Genomic DNA, 16,668 nt, shown 5'->3' on the forward strand with positions numbered 1-16,668 from the left:
GTGGAGCCCCTCTCTCTCTACAGTAGAGAATTGATTTATAAGACTAAGTTCCCGACCGAACCCGCAATTAGCTTAGAAATACAACTTGCATACCTGGGTAGGTAGTTAGTACCTAAGCACAACGGGAAACTTTTTTAAGGAGGAGAGACTAGAACAATTCAGAGTTTCTTTCTATGACGGATGACAATTGACTCCGAGTGCGGCCCGTCTCGGCAATTTTATAGACGTGGCTAGTGCTTATTGTTTTAGTCCAAGACAGGAGTACATAATGTGGCTTTTAGATAAATTCTCTAGCCACATCTCGGTATATCTTGTAGTCCGTGCACCCGTGTGCTAATCCTCAACAATGCCCGGTTTTACTTTTTTCAGGTCAAGATCGTTGTCTTAGATTCGTCAACTCATCACTCTATCACATCGCATATGCGTGATTCAGGGTGAACACCAGCCTCCTACGATCTAAATACCAATACCAATCATGAAGCCTTATTCTCTAGTTCGTAAAAGAAATATATTGGCTTTCAAAATTCTGCCTACCTAGGTACCTGGGTAGGTATCCTAATGGCAGTTTCATAATCAATATCCTTTTTCGGTGAGAACGCGGGTGGTCACCAACTAAACATCGATTCCTTTTCGAAGCCCTATTATTCGAAAGATATACAATGGCAGAGATGATCAATTACGCGTTGCGCCAGCTCAGGTACAACATCGGGAATATTCTCCCGAACCCTGGCGGTTAAGAGCCTGTCCGACTGGTTAATCAGTAAATAATTCCACTGAGGCGCAGGCGTAAGGCTCTGTCGAGGCCGCCAGGGTTCAACATGAGTAAATGAAATACAATGCGCCTTATTAAGCCGAATCTCCCATTCCGTGATGTGAAGATGAATAGATTTGATATTGACGAAATTAGACCAATACCGTTGATACTATTACCTGATTAAATTTCCTGGTATGGACCAAGATTTGAAAACTCCCTTGTCAACACAAGTCACCCTTGTCAGTCGAAGCAGCACTCAGAGCCTTGCAACCTATACATCCCTGGAGCATAGCGAGAGTCGCTCCCTGTTGGCACCACCTACAGATCAAGACCTTTCTCGAAGATGGGACCATCCTTACCATCCTTCCACGTCAAGAAGATTTCGTCACATAAATACTAGCAAGAGAAGAACCAATTCACATACTAGATCTTCAAATAAGACAGATCCTTGTCCGAGATGCCTCTCCCCAAGGAAACAGAAGAATCGAGACCTCGACCTCGAAAAGGTCCATCGACGACTTGTGGAAATGGGTAGGAGGCAAGAACAGTTTCTAGAAATTCTCCAACAAACACTTGATAAAAAAGAAAACTCGGGGTTTCCTTCTCAAATCAGTATCAATCGATACCAACCAAGCCTTGATATGATGAGTTCTTACTCTCTACAAAGGTATCATTCGGTCACACTAAATCCGGATCTGACCTGGCTATGCGACATGTTCCTAGCAAAATTCAACATCTTCCATATCCTATCTGGCTCATATGACGCCATTGAACTTATCCACATGCACGGCTGGGAACGAGATAGTTCTAGCGATGTTATCCTCGTAGTTCAACAAGCTACTAGCGAGGGTTCACAAACGATAGAAGTTCCATGGAAACACATTGACCAGATGAGAGAACCAAATCTCGCCAGAAAACTCACCCAGGTCGCTCCACTAGTCAGAGCAAACTGGCTGTATCAAGGAAGATCAATACGGGATCCTGATGAAATTGCTGTACCGTTTGAATCAGATGTCTCCGACTCTGTTCTTCTCTTGAACTGCCCAGGGGACACGAGGACTATATTATACCAATCAGGCTATGATAGATCTGGTGCTCACTTTTCCAGATCACCTTGGCTAAGCGGAAAACGCTCACTTTTATGTCAACTCCAGGTAATCTCCTTTCAAATCTAGAGCTAAAAAGCTCGATACTGACTCACATTGATAGCCTGATGATCATAGGTTACAGATTGATCAATCATGTCCTTGGGATGGGAAGGTTTTCGGAAGATTATGGTAAGCTACTTGTTGTGGACTGTCCGATAATCATAAGTACTAATTTGGCAAATCAAGGCAAGTGTTTCATGACCGGCGACTCCTTAGCTTTGCCTGCATATATCTCGCCTTATCACAGATGGCCGTCGCAGGAGATGTCAGCCAAATGACGCTAGGAACCAAAAAGGCTCTTCGTTTCTTAAGTTGTTACGTATCGAAATGGCCACGATTCATGCAAACGAGCGAAGTTTGGGTATCGTCCAGTTGGATTCACCTCCACTTTCATCTTCGGGTTCTATCAACCGGCAAGCAGTACTTACCGACTGACCACGAGTACCAACTGAAGAATGGACTGCACCCCGCTCGCGTCCATGGCAAGCTTAGTTCGCTTAACGGCATGGATGATATCGGCATTATCGAACAAAGGTTCGCTATTGCGATCGTTTCTTCTCATACAGGAGATATGCCGTCCTATACTATTATCTGCTTAAGCGACTCTGGATATCGGCGCCTCTTCATGGAGAGCGAGCGTCCTCTAGATATGCCAAGCCGAGGAAGATTTACAGCTGTCGCGGTATACCTGAAAGTTCTACTCTCTGTGTTTCCTATATGGAAGCGTAAGTGGATTGAGACTCTAAATGAGGTGGACAACCTGGTCGGTGTAAAGGTAGCAACAGCTCAGTCATTCCACTCCGAGGACCTAGCTAATATACATAGATCGATGATCTTCTAGACCCAAAACGAGGCGGTGCCGCGATGATGTTCGATAGTACATTCGACAGATCTCGTCTCTATTTTACAGTCCTTCAAGCATTAAGAATATTTTCCGAGTGGATCCAAGAGGGCGAACGGGAACTTCAACAGCTTAAACAAGATTTCTACTCGAATATTCAATCCGGTTCAGGTCGCCGCGGCTCTGCCGATTCAAACCATAGCGACGCGCCCCCAAATGATTTTATGAAAGGGATTGATGATGCATGGGAGGAAGCCATATCTTTTCATAGTTCCTCCACGAAATCCCTTCTATATCGCATCGAAAAGAAGGAAGAGGAGATAAAAAGTTTTAGGGATGGTGTACGTATAAAATCTAAGGCTAGAGTACATTCCGAAATCGCTAACATGTTCATTTAGCTCTTCAGTGCTACATCTGTGCGTGAGGCATCTCGGGCAACTGTCCTGAACCAATACATCCTTGTATTCACGATTGTTACTATATTTTACCTTCCACTCAGCTATGTTTCCGTATGCTATTCACTTACGCCTAAAGGCTCAAAGGCTTTCATACTAATACCATCCAGTCACTATTTAGTATGGACGCCTTTGCCTACGACGATGTTAGTCGTGGTCAATCCGCGTTCCTGATTTCTACGATCATGATAGCATTCATCACATGGGCGGTATCGGCTATCGTGCTTTGGATTGTCCACGACGATAGCAGGGTAGCTAAGCTTAAGGAATTATCAGCTAGGCTTAAGTTAAAACCCATTGGTTCGCTATGGAAGCATAAGTTCAAAGAGGAAAGCTCGGATCCGATATTTCAAGGCGTATAGAACGATGTTTTCATGGTTATTTAGGGGAGAACAGGATCATGATGACTGGACTGTAACATATAGATGTATAGGCTTGAGGAAGATACGTAACACCTTTACGACACTACCATAGTCAATCCAGACTCATGAATTCGGTTTATTTCATTTCACTACTTAATCCGCTTTCCGTAACGAATTATAATGCTCCCCTAGTCCATACCCATGGCGATAATACGCAAGCCATATCTTGTGCCTCTCCCCATTCTCCTTCTTATTCGCATCGTCTCTCGGCTCGATCGTTTCCGTCCGCCCATCCTGCAACACCTTGATCTCGACTCCATACGCACTCGCCAGCGCCAGGAGTTCCAACTGTCCACCCCACTCCGCCGTATCCCGTATCTTAGCCACGTAACTCCCAAACGGCTCTTCCAGAAACGGCGCAAAGTCATCCTCATGCGCTCTCATATAATTGGTCGCCGCTATTCTCACAATGCTATACGGTGGTTTGCCCTTAACCTCCTCTTCACTCTTCCCTGCTCCCAAGCCTGATATTAACGACACACCTCTCGTCTGTAGCTGATCCGCTATAGCTGAGAACAAGCAATGCCCATCTGGTTGTATCTCCTTCTCGACGAGGTTATTCGCTTTGAATTCTTTAAGTAGGTACGTCTTCTCGGTTTTTCGGTGGTCGGTCATGTTGGCTGCTTCTTGCTCCGCCGCTTCAGCTGCAGCTTCTTGTTCTGCGGCTCGGCGCGCCATGCGTTCTTTTTGGCGATTGCGTTTCTTTGGGCCGGATTGTTGTGTTATCGGTTCAGGTTCGGGATCAGGATCGGAGAATGTGACAGTTTTCAATTGTTGTGATATTCCGTTCGTCGCGTCGGTGGGAGGTTGGTCTTGTGAGGTTTCTTCGGGTTGGTTTTGCTCCTCGGTCGCATTTTCTGTATTCTCGCCATTCCCATTTAAAGCTGCTATTTCTTGTTCATGTTTCTCTTTTAATTGCCGCTCGAGTTCGGCACACTCGTCGTTGACGCCTTTTCGTGTCTTCTTGGTCGCGTTCTTCTTTTTGTTCGTGATTCGCGCTTGAAGTTCGCGTTGTTCTTTTCGGTGGCGGGTTTGTATTGTTTCTAGGGACTCCATGTTGATTTATGATGGGGTATCACTCAATTATTCTTAAATCTAAAAGATATAACGGATCTGAACTCTCTGTTATAAGGACGGGGCGAGTAGTAAAGTCAAGATGGTTGAAAGTTAGAATTCACGTGGGAAGTTTAAGCTTCATTTCTTTCAACGTGGGGTAAAATCGTACCTACCTAGGTACCTAAGAATAGGTGGGGTGAGAAGTGCGCTATCATTACCTAATTGCACTATAATTATAGGCGGTTAAATTGTTAGCTTCAGCTACATCGTCTCTTCTTCCCCTTCCTACCTAACATCGGGATATCCTCGAAATTTGATCGTAAAACTCAAGCCACAAACTTCGCGGCACATCCCGGCGCACACCATCGGTGAGATCTTCGATAGGGCTTGGGTACGACGGAGTGACTACTCGGAAGACATGCTAGTAAAATGCAAGGTCTATCGAGGATGCTGTGCCGCCGCTCAGTTCCCACTCGAGCAGCACTCCAACATATCTTCTCTCTTTCGCGGGGTTGTGATTCAGCCACCCTTGACGTGAACTAGCCTCCTGGCTCTCAGGTTCCAACACGTAGGTATATATAAACAACAGAATATGACCATCTACTCTATCTCTTGTATATATGAAGTTTTTCACTAGGTAGACATAATGGCACCTCTATTCTCGAGACAACCCTTCAAGGGCCTCTATATCATATACTTTGTACTCAAGCTCCTCCCTCTCTCAGTCTTCTACTCAATCCGATTTAGCTTCAACGCATTCCGTCCCATACGGGAGTGGAATTTCACCATCTGTTTTGTAAACGCCATATGCAAGCATGTCTTCCATTACATGACAGTCACCCGAACCACAGGGTTAGACGGCGTCCTATCTGACCAAAAGAAAGCCGGATCTCGCTACACCCTCGTAAATCCAGCCGATTCGCGCACTTACACCAGTGTACTTGCTCAAGGGCTAGCGCAACCTGCGACTGTAGGGGGCATATGGTTTCCGAACGCACCGCCAAAACAAATCCCACCAGGCCAGAAAGTGATTTTACATATCCCAGGCGGAGCCTTCGTGCTTGCCTTCGGGACCCAAGAATTCGGACAGGTCATCTCCGAAGCCCTAATCCCGGACTTGGGCGTCGGCGCATCATACATGTTCTTCCCACAATACCGGATCTCCGACGGTAGCCCCAAAGCACGCTTCCCAGCCGCCGTACAGGACATATTAACCGTATACCTATACATTCTCTCCCTCGGCGTATCTCCAAAAGACGTCATCCTATCCGGAGATTCCGCCGGTGGGAACCTAGCTCTCGCCCTACTACGATACCTAGAAGACCAAAACGTCCACCCTTTACCCGGCGCAGCCATGGCCTGGTCACCCTGGATACACGTAACCCACGCCGCAGTATCAGACTATGACTCCTACCCCAACGCCCAACGCGACGTACTAGTCCGCTCCCTCCTCCAATGGGGCGTTGAATCATACATCCCGTCCACGCCTTTAGCGCGTTACGCATTGCCGTATATATCGCCCCTCCACCACCCCTTCAAGACCAGTGTTCCGCTCTGGCTATGCGCGGGCACGGGAGAGGCGTTACACGAGCAAGTACGGAGTTTCGCGCAAGAGATGGTTGCCGAGAATGATGAACATTTAGTGCGATTTCACGGGGCGCCGTTGGCGTCGCATGGGTTGATCCAGGCGCATAAGACGATTGGGATGACGAAGGAGCTGAGAGAGGCAATTGCGGATGCTAGGGAGTTTTTTGAGGAGAACGGGGTTTGAATTATGGGAGACGTGATGTGAGAGGATCGTCTTAGGACCCTGGAATACAGCCGAAACCGCTGCGAGAATAAGTACGGAAACCTACATATTTAGACATATATCATGATATGTATACGGCTCACATTTTCAATATCAAATCGCACTTGAACATCATAAGACTAACTTGATATACGTTTCGATAAAAACCAGATTCGTAACAACTGACCTTGATTATTCAGCTTTAGGCACATTAGGAGTATATAAAGGAGAAAAGCGATTTAACAACAAACAACGCCCGAGACAATGCTGCACGATTTAACAGCGGAGGACCAACTACAGCGGCAACAATTCGTAATAGTCGTAGATAGGTAATAAGGGTTGTTGTTTGTGTGTAGGTAGTAGCAGCCGCCGCATATAACTTTTTCTGAATCCCTTCCCCTTTCCATAAATCTCTTTGCATTTGCATAATTCACAACCACACACAAAAACAAGAAAAAGCCGTAAGAAAAAATATTCCTTGCTCTCTTCTCTCAAGTCGCCAAACCCCCCATCTATCCAGCTTTAGAAACAACAAATACAGTGCTTGTTCTTCGTTCGACGCCAGGTCCTGGAGAGAGATGATGATAGTAAGGCCACATTTGTACACGTTTCAGGGGGTATAAATTTCTTAAGAACCCAACTACGCCTGCTGCTAGGTATATTGCCACTTCACCGTCTGGCGAAGCAGCACATGATTCCAGTTCGGCCCAAGAACCAGCAGCAGCCGATGAAACGGATTAGAGAAAGGGCTGCAGTACAGATAAGCAGGAACTTGAAGAACTGCGCCGTTCTGTCGGAGGTCGTACCCTATTAAAATTGGTTAGCATATTGATTTTTCTCATATATATCGACATGGGAATGGAACTTACCCCGATACCAAACGTGGATAGCTTATCACTAGTAACACCAACAATAAGGGCACAGTTGGAGAATAGCCACGCAATAACCAAGGATGTTCGGAAAGACTTGTACGAATCTTCAAGATCCTTGTGCTCGACTTCGGCCTCAGGCTTGAAGGGAGTCAAAGCACGCTTGACAGTCTGCTCGAACTGACTATCGATATCCTCTTGGGGTTTATCAACTTCTTCGATGGCTGCTTCACCCTTTTCGTCCTTCACAATCTGAGCTGCTGGTAATGCTTCTGCTTTGTCTGAACCTTTGGTACCCCACGAGACATCGTGCCAGTTGTTGAAGGCGTACACCATGAGAATGTTGATGTAAGTCGACATGAGAATCAAATAAGCCGGGAAGGAGTGGAACATGTGCCAGGGATCCAAGTACATGAAGGATGCTATGAAGTACAGACCAAACGTCGCAAGCAAAGCCAAAATGATGATGGCAACTTCAGACTGACCCGTAAACATATCCTTCAGAGCATCACCAGCGCTTTCACCTTTAGGCAAATTCGACGGTTGGAACGCATTGACGACCAAGTAACCAGAAAGAATAAGTACGTAGAGCTGAATAAGACCGAAGAGACCGAACGAAGTAATGTAAGACCACTTGGAACCCTTTGGGCGATTACCAAGAGCTAGTACGAACTGTAGAATCAAGAAGGCAATGTAGAGATACTCGAGAATGATGTTGATAATCGGGGTAGCTCTGTCGCCGAAGGGCCAACCGTGTCGTTCAGCAGTCGTTGGGCCAGGTTCTGTGGGAGTTCCGACTAGATCCATAATAACCGTTGTTGTGAGGTAGTAAGAAGCCAAACTGAACCAGGTGAACAAGACGTTTGCGATGTTGTAGAGAAGCTGAATGTGTAGGAAGAACATGCGCAGAATATTGTGACCACTCTTGTACATACGACCAAAATGCATCAAAGAGTAAAGCGAGGCAGCAAAAGAACCATTGAGCCAACGTCGTCGCTGACTGATGAATTCAGGAGCTCCTTCGGGCACATCGGTTTCACCCTTGGCGGCTTTGATATAGGTCAAATGCCACTTAGACCCAGCCTTTGCGACAAGTTCGAAACACAGAATACGATCTTCGGCCAAGAACATGTTCTTCTTGAAAATGTTCATGCCTTCGATACCCTTAGGTCCAAGGATCTTGGAAAGGGTGTGATCACCATGGAAGTATTGCTCGAGAGGTCGGCCCATGATGGCTCGGAATCTGTAGGCGGAGAAAGCACCAGGCAACACAGACACATAACCGAAAGAACTTTCCAGAGGCTTATCCAAAATATTGGAAATCTTGTACTCGAAGTTTTGGACGGCAACGAGAGGATTCATTAGTTTCTTGCCGCCCTTACCCAACATGGCGTGAATTTCACCACAAGCTCCACCCAAGTCCTTGTCGTTGTAGAAACCTTCCCAGAGCGCAAGAAGCGATTTTGAGCCAGGCTTGGTACCAGCATCAAGAAGAATACACACTTCAGGATTCAGGATTCGGCCAAAAGCATTGAATAGCCAACGGTGAGAGTTGATCTTCTTGGTGTTCTTCTGCTTCAAACAGAAAATCATCTGGACAGGAGGCAAAGTCTGAGGACTATCGTCTACCGGTCGGATGAGCTGCTGATTAGGCGTAACAGACAGCTGGGTGGTGTATTCGAAAATGTGAGCTACGGTTTCTTTACCGTTAACTTCCTTCTTCACGACACCATCTTGAAAAACACCAATAGTAGCCAAGACATCCAAGGTTTCCTTGTCAGCTTTGTCAATACCATCGAAAACGAAGCAAACCACAATCTTCTGCCAGGCGGGACCACCCTTGTTCCAGAAGGTAGATTTCTTCAAGTTGACGATATCGCGAATATTTTGCATAACACCGTGAAGCGTACGAGAGAAAAGTTGCTTGTCTTCGTTGTAGTACGTAATGGCGATCAGTAGCTCAGTATGTCGGTTATACATTCTGGGTCGCAGATCGTAACCATTCTTCAGTGTGAAATCATTGGGATCGCAGGTAGCAGCGGTGTATCGCATGTTTAAGAACTCACCACTGCCACTTTCGGCATCGCGATATTTGGCTTGAACAGCATTCTTGATAGCACTGGGAACCGGGTAATCGGCGCTGAGAACGGAGCCCTGAACTAGCTTGACTTTTCGAGTAGCGTAACGCTTTAGACCACCGGCGCCACCGCCGGGTTGCTGTCGACGAAGCCAGCTCTCGTCGCTGTCAACGGTAGATGCGGGTCTTCCGTATCCGAAACCGGTATCCTCAAGCTGGTGTCCACCATAACCACCCATATACTCGCTTCCTCCATATTGGGGTGCTGGTGATTGGGTAAGAGGGGGAGCGGTGGTTGCATATGATTCGGTAAGAGAATAGGCCGAAACAGGTCGTACAGGAGGGGTGTGCGCGCCCAACCGATCTTGCTCGTAATGAAGACCGGGAGTTTGTCCTAGGAGATGACGTTGCGATTCATCTTCGTCTTGATCTTGGGGAGGTAGGTGATACTAAAGAGGAAAGAAATTGAAATTAGCAGTGCGACCTTGAATCTTGCAGATTTAAACGTCATAAAAATGTAAAAGATTTAAGTATGACCCAAAGCGCTGGTTTTGGTTTGAGTTAAGGTTAAGTTATGCCTTACCGTGCTGCCAGCAGGCATGTCTTGAAGTCTATGAGCATCGTACTCATCGTGACCACCGTTGTATGCCATCTTTAATTATCGGCTATACCAGCCGTTTTCAATAGTCTCAACGGCAAACCTGTAAATAAGGCGTAGGTAATTATTCGGTTGTTTTTTCGTTGCGAAATTCGTTGGAGAGTTGGTTTATTTTGACACGCGGACGAAGAAACGTAAGATCGATCCAGGGGCCACGCGAGGGAGAGGTAGGTAGCTATGTTCCCCCACGAGAGAAGGGTGAATTAAAAAGAGCGAAGGTAGCCCGATGTGCAGGCAAGAGTCTAATGCTGCGAAAAGAAAACAATACTAAATAAAAGTATCGATAGAGGGATTTGATGAATCAATCACCCTCTTACTTCTCGCGATGGCGATGGAGGGAATAGGTATTTTCTAAAGGGGAAGATGAAGAACTAAGAAAGGGCAGTCGGTTCGTATTTTTCTTTTTCAGGTTGGGATGGGATCAGCGTCGGAAAGCACCCCATACGGCTTTATGGCTTTATGAGAGGTTTGCTAATACCAGTAAAAGGAGACATGCAGAAAGAAGAGACGTCTACGTAGGTACTTCAATACCTTGAAAAATAAAAAATAAAAGTATCCACTTCAAGCTATGCAAACCCTACAAAATGCGCTGGATCAGGGGGGGCTGATGTGGCTTAGCATGAAAAAAATACTTGAAAATTACAAGCGGTCTCAAACCGTTAGTAGTTAACGTTACTATAGGTACCTACTTTTAGGTACTTTTCCTATTTTGTAGTGAATTTAAGTGGTTGGTTAGAAGGTGCGGTTACCTCTAGCAAGCAAGCAAAAATCCGTATTATAGACATTAGTACGTTAGTACCGTTGCCAAGCTGATATGTGGTTGGCTGAAACGGGCCGCTTTTTACTTGATTTCTCCAATTCCATCTGCTTAACAGACGTTCGAATTCATTCGTCACCTGCTCACAACAGAGACATACAGAAACACCACCTACGTCACTAATATAAATGAGGTATGTGTATGATTCTCGTGATTGTCTATCCGACGATGTCACCCTCCGATGAGATCCCATGAGTTATGTTTCTCCCTTTTTCTCTCATCCATTGTGTTATTGCATCGTTGTACGCATAAGATAGGAGGCCAGGATGGGAAAAATAAAAGTCTTTTACTTGCAGGTTTTTCGAGACGGATCCAACATTCGGGGCTTCAGCCACAAAAGCGAACTGGCAAATGGCGTCAACTCGACAAGGCGCAATACAATTCACTATATCAATATCAACTATACAAGTATTTATGTACTTATAACCTGTCAGCCCAATAGGCTACGCTACAAAGTCAGCACAGAGATGAGAATAAGACGAGCAAGTTGGCAAAACTGCACCACCAGCCATCATTCCTTATAATCTTGATTCTATCCCACGATATCTTGAAAATATCAAGTATTAATGGGTATCATCAAAACGGCTATTATTATGCACCCAATGCAAAATTTTAAACACTTTATTAAAGAATACGAATAGTTACATACGGCAATGTCCACGGTATAATTGTACTGTATGCTACTGTATGCATGCATTAGGGGCATTAGGGGTACCGCCTGAACGGCTTTGTTCGTTGGCGTCCTCAGCTCCTATTAGCTTGAAACTACGCCCCATATTTTCCCCCAGGGCCTTACGTGTACGTGAGTACAAATTTGACAAATTTACTCTATGGGTTGTTTGTATCGTATAGTTCGGCGCATACTATTCCTATCAAGTCAAATCAAATTCTATTATCAAGTCGATCTGATAAAATTTTGTATTTATTACGACGAGATACGACGAGACCTATAAAATTCTTACTTTACGGGCCGCATTAGGTTTGGTGATGCATTTGCAGCACGCGCCTTGAGCCCCATAAGGGTCCCCCATCCCCAAAAATAGCAACAAAAATAGGAGGCATCTGTGGAGATAGGGCAGCCTCATTGGGTGGGGGATATCGTCTAAGTGCACATGTGGATACGAACGATGGGGGCAGTGCAAAGAATTAGGTACATATCCGCCAATGGCTTTTTTCATCGCTGACGCCGAGCATATTGCCCATGTTATCTCACCTCAGCTAGATTTCGACATTTTGGCTAGAATTGGTGCAGATTATAGCGACAAAAGGAGTGAAGATTTCCATTTATATAAAATCTTAACTATACCTTAGCTTCAAATTCAGATCATTTAGGCAGTTAAGTTAGACGATATTCAGTTTAGAGACTCATGCGTAGGCTATAGCCCTACCAACGTTACATTTCACTTGCAGCGACGATTAAACCAACAATTCAAATGTCATCTAGAATAAATCGAACAATTCGAGATTATTCTTATTGGATCTGCTGATTTATTTCTTCAGCCTCATCATCGTAGCCATCCAGTCCTATATTTACCACGACTTCCAACAACAGCACCGAAAGCCAAGATGTCTAATGTCCCATCCATCCAATAGTTCATTTCCAGTAATCACGTTAGCGCAGCAAGGCAATGGTCGAATTTGCTATCATGATTTTTAGGTATGAAACCTCCAATATCATCCTAACCTAGGTACTTAGTCATCTTCGATCATATCATGAAAGTCTTTCAATCCCTTGGCAGACGACAATACCATAGGTACTCACTTCAAATAAGATATATGCACCTCACAAATAGGAGCCGACGCTTCAGTTTCATCCATCTTCAATTTTCCTTCACCGACATCTCAAAGAGGCATTATGCAACGGCATCGCCGTCCCATCGAATAACCTCGCGCAGGTTGTATGCACATGCATATGGAGCTTCAGAATACTCTACAACGTCATAATCTTGCATTGATTCTCATTTAACTACTTATACTTATCCCTCTTCCCGACATTAGAATTTGTTAGGATATTCCCTACAGATAATAAGACCCAGAAAGCAAACATTCTCAGTCACACCAACCTCCCAATGTCAATTGCCAATGTAAGGAGGATGTGCAACTGACATTCAGGTCATGAATTCTCATGACTCCTTGCGGGAGGAGAAAGTGGTTTGTTCTTATATTCGTCCCCGACATCCCCGGCAGGGTCGGCAGCAAACCTCCAAAATAGTTCGATGAAGAGGGAATATGGTGATATCGACTAACGCCGCCAAGAAAGCGGGCAACTTAACTTCTCCCGATCAAATTGATTATTCTACCGACCCGGGGAACTGGCGACATGATACCATTCCGAAATGGAACATCTTATTCGACGATAGTGCCGTTGAGGGGCCGGGTCATTTCAATATTTATATTGCTCGTACGCCACGAAGTCTTGATTTTGGGGTACTACCTACATCCATAAGGTACCTAGGTACACTACATCAGGAACAGCACTCAGTACCTAGGTAGGTACATTTTGATCGAAATAACGTAAGTTCACGTGCAGATGGTTAACAAAGAGACAAAGCCGGTTCACTAACTGGCCCCATCGCGTGGGCCCTGTAGATCCAAAGTTCTGGCCCTACCAACAACTCTTTGTTAGGTACTTCAGGTACCTGTGGGTTTGAGGTACGTGGCGCGCGAATTTACTGAACAATGAAACATTTTCTTTTCTTTCGATATCCATAAGTATGGGTTTAAATTTATTTCTAGACAAATGGATCAGTGATTATTTATGATGGTGGAATTGTCAAATGAAAATCCTACATAATCTCAACAAGATCCTAATTCCTTTGTTATCCGGCTTCCTAATACTTTTACCTAATAAAAGTACCTACCGTATTGAGTCTGGTGTTCCTGGATTCAAAAAGTTAGAAAGGTACGAAATACGCTGAAGGAATTAAAATATTTAGGGATTATTTAGTAGCGACTAGCGAACCAATGAGGAGCCGTCTTAGAACCCTGTATGATCAGTTTGTTTCGCCAAATCAGGTAATTTCGTTATTCTGTACAACGTTTCTTGTAGTACGTACCGGTATACGTACCCGCAAATTGGCCCATTGTTCCTCAGAGTTGTTTCGCCCAGGCCATCCCTCAATTAATCAAGCCGGCCTAACCTTGCCATTATGCACCCATAGTTAGTGTTCTTTCCCTCTTTCTCTCTTCCCCCCCCATCCCCCATCTACCATCTGCCCACTCTCCGTGCGGGATTCATCCTCGTCGTCTTCTCTTCACCTACCACTCCTCGCTCTGTCACACTTCAAAACCACCACACAGCAATCAACATCAAAAAAACGTATCGCTCGCACCAGTTGCTTTCGGTACCCAGTGGATTATTTTTTAGATGTTCTTCTTCATGGCAACCTAAGTTGCATCTATTGATATTTATTTCTTTGAGCTAGTCTCTCTGTCACTCGTTTATTCCCAGCCAAACAATTCGACGCCACCATAACGACCTCTTACCCGCCCGACACATACACACACACACACGCACACCACCCCTTTCTCCACGTCAACGCCAACTCAATTCACGACTACCGCGACCAACGTTAAACGTCTTATCATCCGATATCGTATTGTAAATTTATTTGCGCCTTCGGAAAAAAAAAGAAAGGAAAATACGAATTTAATTGCGCGCTGTGTTTTAGAGATTCAATCGCAAGTCGAAAAAAAAGGGAACACTATAGCCAGCTTAGACCGATCTACATAGGGTCGATCTCATCGCCAAGCCAAGCCTTCCATCAACGTCGAGTATCAACTTGTCGATCCCCAACATTCAACGAGCATAACCAATTCGAAGTACCCCTTTTAAACTTAAGGTTAAACCGGTTCGCCTCTTAAGTCGGATTAGAGTTCACTCTTACAGGCTTAGTGACGATGGCGGACATTCCCGGCTTCGTTGGGTTCTCTCTCAGTGAGTTTTAATTCCTTCTATTATAGTGACGCCGCCGCCTCTAATACATATCAATTAGACGAAGACATCCCATCGTCATTCTCCAAGAGACAAAACGGTTGTGTACAATGCGAGAACACGTCGCCGTCCTGTCCTACTTGTGCCGCTGATGAAGTATGTCAATTGAAGACACGGACTTGCGATACATGTCCTCGAGCTGTCTGTGTCGCAGACCCAACAGCTGCGACTTCTCAACCTACCGTCAGCAGTGGACCAAATGTCGGCGCTATCGTGGGCGGTGTAATTGGAGGTTTAGTTGCCGTTGGAATTATCACATACCTATTCTGGAGATTCTGCGTCAAGAGCAAGAGGGGCCAATACGAACAGGAGCAATGGCAAGGTGATGTGGAACACAGCAAAGAAGGCGGTGCTATAGATAACGACTTCGCATCGAGACGGTCGAAACGAACTTCGACACATACCGTACACTCGATCGCCTCCACCGTTCTTACACGCGCTTCCAACATTATCCAAATTGCCTACATTCCTGGCGTCACTAACCGAGCCACTCCTACTTCACCAACATTACTTGTTCCCCCCGTCCCTCCAATTCCTATCCAACACGCGGAAAGTGGCAACAACTCGCCCTTCGACGAACAGCGATTTTTCGTTCCTGGGGACCTTCGCGATTCTACATACTCGGGTATCTCTGGTTACAGCGATCGCTCATCCGTTGCGCGAACTTCTTATGCTCCTCGATCCAGTGTTGCTTCAACCATATATGGCAAGAATGCTATAGTGTCCCCTCTTCCGGCCCAAAAGGGCAACTTCCTCAAGCCGTCTATCGTCAGTGTCAAATCGCGTGCTGCCAGCAGCAACAGCGGCAGTTCAACGCCTCCTGTGCCAGCTGTCGATTACGAAAAATACGAACAACCACCTCCGTCTCCAGCCTTCAGCATCGGTGCTACTTTCTTCAAAAACGCTAGTGCATCAACAGCGACCGCCGTACGACCTCAAATGGTACGCGTTGGTAGTGGTCCTAAGACTGTTGATGTAAAGTCGAAATCTGGTAGTACTGCTGCTGAGGAGTCTGACGGCCCCGAACCCCTAGTCCAACTACTTAATTCACGCAAGGAAAAAGATAAGGATCCAAATGCGGTGACGATAATCGTGGATGAACCTCCAGCAGATCAGGGACCTTTCGCTGACCCGCCCAGTCGTGGTCATCAAAGTAAGAGCTCCTTGAGTGCAGTAATGGGCGAAACCGCGAAACAACCCACAGAAAACAAACGCAAACCTTCCATAGGTGCGGTACGAACAAGTAGTCCTTTCGGTGACGAAAATGCTGTACGGGATTAAAATCTAGCCGCGAATCTAACGTGATGTCTAATATCATGATGGTGTATGGGAAACGCGCGAAAATGGGGATATAACTCGTCTAGTTTTTTAGAGCTACTTCTAGTATCTACTTCCTTAGTCTGGACTTTTCCTTTTATTTTCTTGTTATAGTTGGATCGATCGGTAAAAACCTGCGCGCGTACTCTTGTTGTGATTCCCTAGTTTTATCTTTTTTCAAATCATACCACCTCGTTGCGATTCGATCAACAACAACGAGGACTCGCGAAAGGCTTTGGGGGAGGCTGGATACTACTTGCTACTGCTGCTGCTACAACCTTTTTTTTACTTTACTTTATACGGTACGGCGTCTTGGCTTGGAGATACGAATGAAATGGAAACAGACAAAGTTTCATTTATAGCGCGCGCGCCCTGGTAGACTGGTTGCTGGTATCGCTATATTTATTTGTGGCGGCTAGCCTGTCTTCTATATCTATCTACTTCTATTGTCTTTTGCTATGTAGTGTATCC

At 45.5% G+C, this 16,668-nt stretch overlaps 6 protein-coding genes across 6 annotated transcripts; 4 read left to right on the forward strand and 2 right to left on the reverse strand.

Annotated features, from left to right (window-relative positions):
• The first annotated feature begins 285 nt into the window (after positions 1-285).
• On the forward strand, positions 286-3,705 carry F4822DRAFT_399282 (uncharacterized protein). The gene is made up of 6 exons (XM_051457759.1): positions 286-1,908; positions 1,964-2,031; positions 2,089-2,677; positions 2,728-3,084; positions 3,142-3,252; positions 3,309-3,705. The coding sequence occupies exons 1-6, from the start codon at positions 949-951 to the stop codon at positions 3,558-3,560; spliced, it is 2,337 nt and encodes a 778-aa protein (XP_051315458.1). The 5' UTR covers positions 286-948; the 3' UTR covers positions 3,561-3,705.
• Positions 3,706-4,801, reverse strand: F4822DRAFT_399284 (cysteine proteinase). Its single transcript, XM_051457760.1, has one exon. The coding sequence runs from the start codon at positions 4,674-4,676 to the stop codon at positions 3,714-3,716; it is 963 nt and encodes a 320-aa protein (XP_051315459.1). The 5' UTR covers positions 4,677-4,801; the 3' UTR covers positions 3,706-3,713.
• A 164-nt stretch (positions 4,802-4,965) lies between these two features.
• Positions 4,966-6,589, forward strand: F4822DRAFT_399285 (Alpha/Beta hydrolase protein). The gene has a single exon (XM_051457761.1). It carries the CDS (start codon positions 5,323-5,325, stop codon positions 6,445-6,447), a length of 1,125 nt encoding a protein of 374 aa, XP_051315460.1. The 5' UTR covers positions 4,966-5,322; the 3' UTR covers positions 6,448-6,589.
• Position 6,590: 1 nt separating this feature from the next.
• F4822DRAFT_399286 (glycosyltransferase family 2 protein) lies at positions 6,591-10,573 on the reverse strand. The gene is made up of 3 exons (XM_051457762.1): positions 9,995-10,573; positions 7,335-9,860; positions 6,591-7,272 (listed from the first exon to the last, which is right to left on the reverse strand). Exons 1-3 carry the CDS (start codon positions 10,061-10,063, stop codon positions 7,135-7,137), a joined length of 2,733 nt encoding a protein of 910 aa, XP_051315461.1. The 5' UTR covers positions 10,064-10,573; the 3' UTR covers positions 6,591-7,134.
• Positions 10,574-10,952: 379 nt separating this feature from the next.
• F4822DRAFT_399287 (uncharacterized protein) lies at positions 10,953-11,774 on the forward strand. Its single transcript, XM_051457763.1, has one exon. It carries the CDS (start codon positions 11,068-11,070, stop codon positions 11,326-11,328), a length of 261 nt encoding a protein of 86 aa, XP_051315462.1. The 5' UTR covers positions 10,953-11,067; the 3' UTR covers positions 11,329-11,774.
• Positions 11,775-14,786: 3,012 nt separating this feature from the next.
• On the forward strand, positions 14,787-16,161 carry F4822DRAFT_428031 (uncharacterized protein; the record flags this gene model as incomplete). Its single annotated transcript, XM_051460841.1, has 2 exons — positions 14,787-14,823; positions 14,882-16,161. The coding sequence occupies 2 exons, from the start codon at positions 14,787-14,789 to the stop codon at positions 16,159-16,161; spliced, it is 1,317 nt and encodes a 438-aa protein (XP_051315463.1).
• Positions 16,162-16,668: the final 507 nt, after the last annotated feature.

This window comes from Hypoxylon trugodes (assembly GCF_022578975.1).
Source record: "Hypoxylon trugodes strain CBS 135444 unplaced genomic scaffold F4822scaffold_4, whole genome shotgun sequence".
In the NCBI taxonomy this organism is placed as follows: domain Eukaryota; kingdom Fungi; phylum Ascomycota; class Sordariomycetes; order Xylariales; family Hypoxylaceae; genus Hypoxylon; species Hypoxylon trugodes.

Coding starts and splice junctions, on each gene's coding strand:
- F4822DRAFT_399287 (XM_051457763.1), top strand. CDS start 11,068: ATGAGATCCCATGAGTTATGTTTCTCCCTTTTTCTCTCATCCATTGTG.
- F4822DRAFT_399286 (XM_051457762.1), bottom strand. CDS start 10,063: ATGGCATACAACGGTGGTCACGATGAGTACGATGCTCATAGACTTCAA. Junction 9,861..9,994: donor ACATGCCTGCTGGCAGCACG/GTAAGGCATAAC, acceptor TTTCCTCTTTAG/TATCACCTACCTCCCCAAGA. Junction 7,273..7,334: donor TATCCACGTTTGGTATCGGG/GTAAGTTCCATT, acceptor CAATTTTAATAG/GGTACGACCTCCGACAGAAC.
- F4822DRAFT_399284 (XM_051457760.1), bottom strand. CDS start 4,676: ATGGAGTCCCTAGAAACAATACAAACCCGCCACCGAAAAGAACAACGC.
- F4822DRAFT_399285 (XM_051457761.1), top strand. CDS start 5,323: ATGGCACCTCTATTCTCGAGACAACCCTTCAAGGGCCTCTATATCATA.
- F4822DRAFT_399282 (XM_051457759.1), top strand. CDS start 949: ATGGACCAAGATTTGAAAACTCCCTTGTCAACACAAGTCACCCTTGTC. Junction 2,032..2,088: donor AAGGTTTTCGGAAGATTATG/GTAAGCTACTTG, acceptor TGGCAAATCAAG/GCAAGTGTTTCATGACCGGC. Junction 3,085..3,141: donor TAAAAAGTTTTAGGGATGGT/GTACGTATAAAA, acceptor ATGTTCATTTAG/CTCTTCAGTGCTACATCTGT.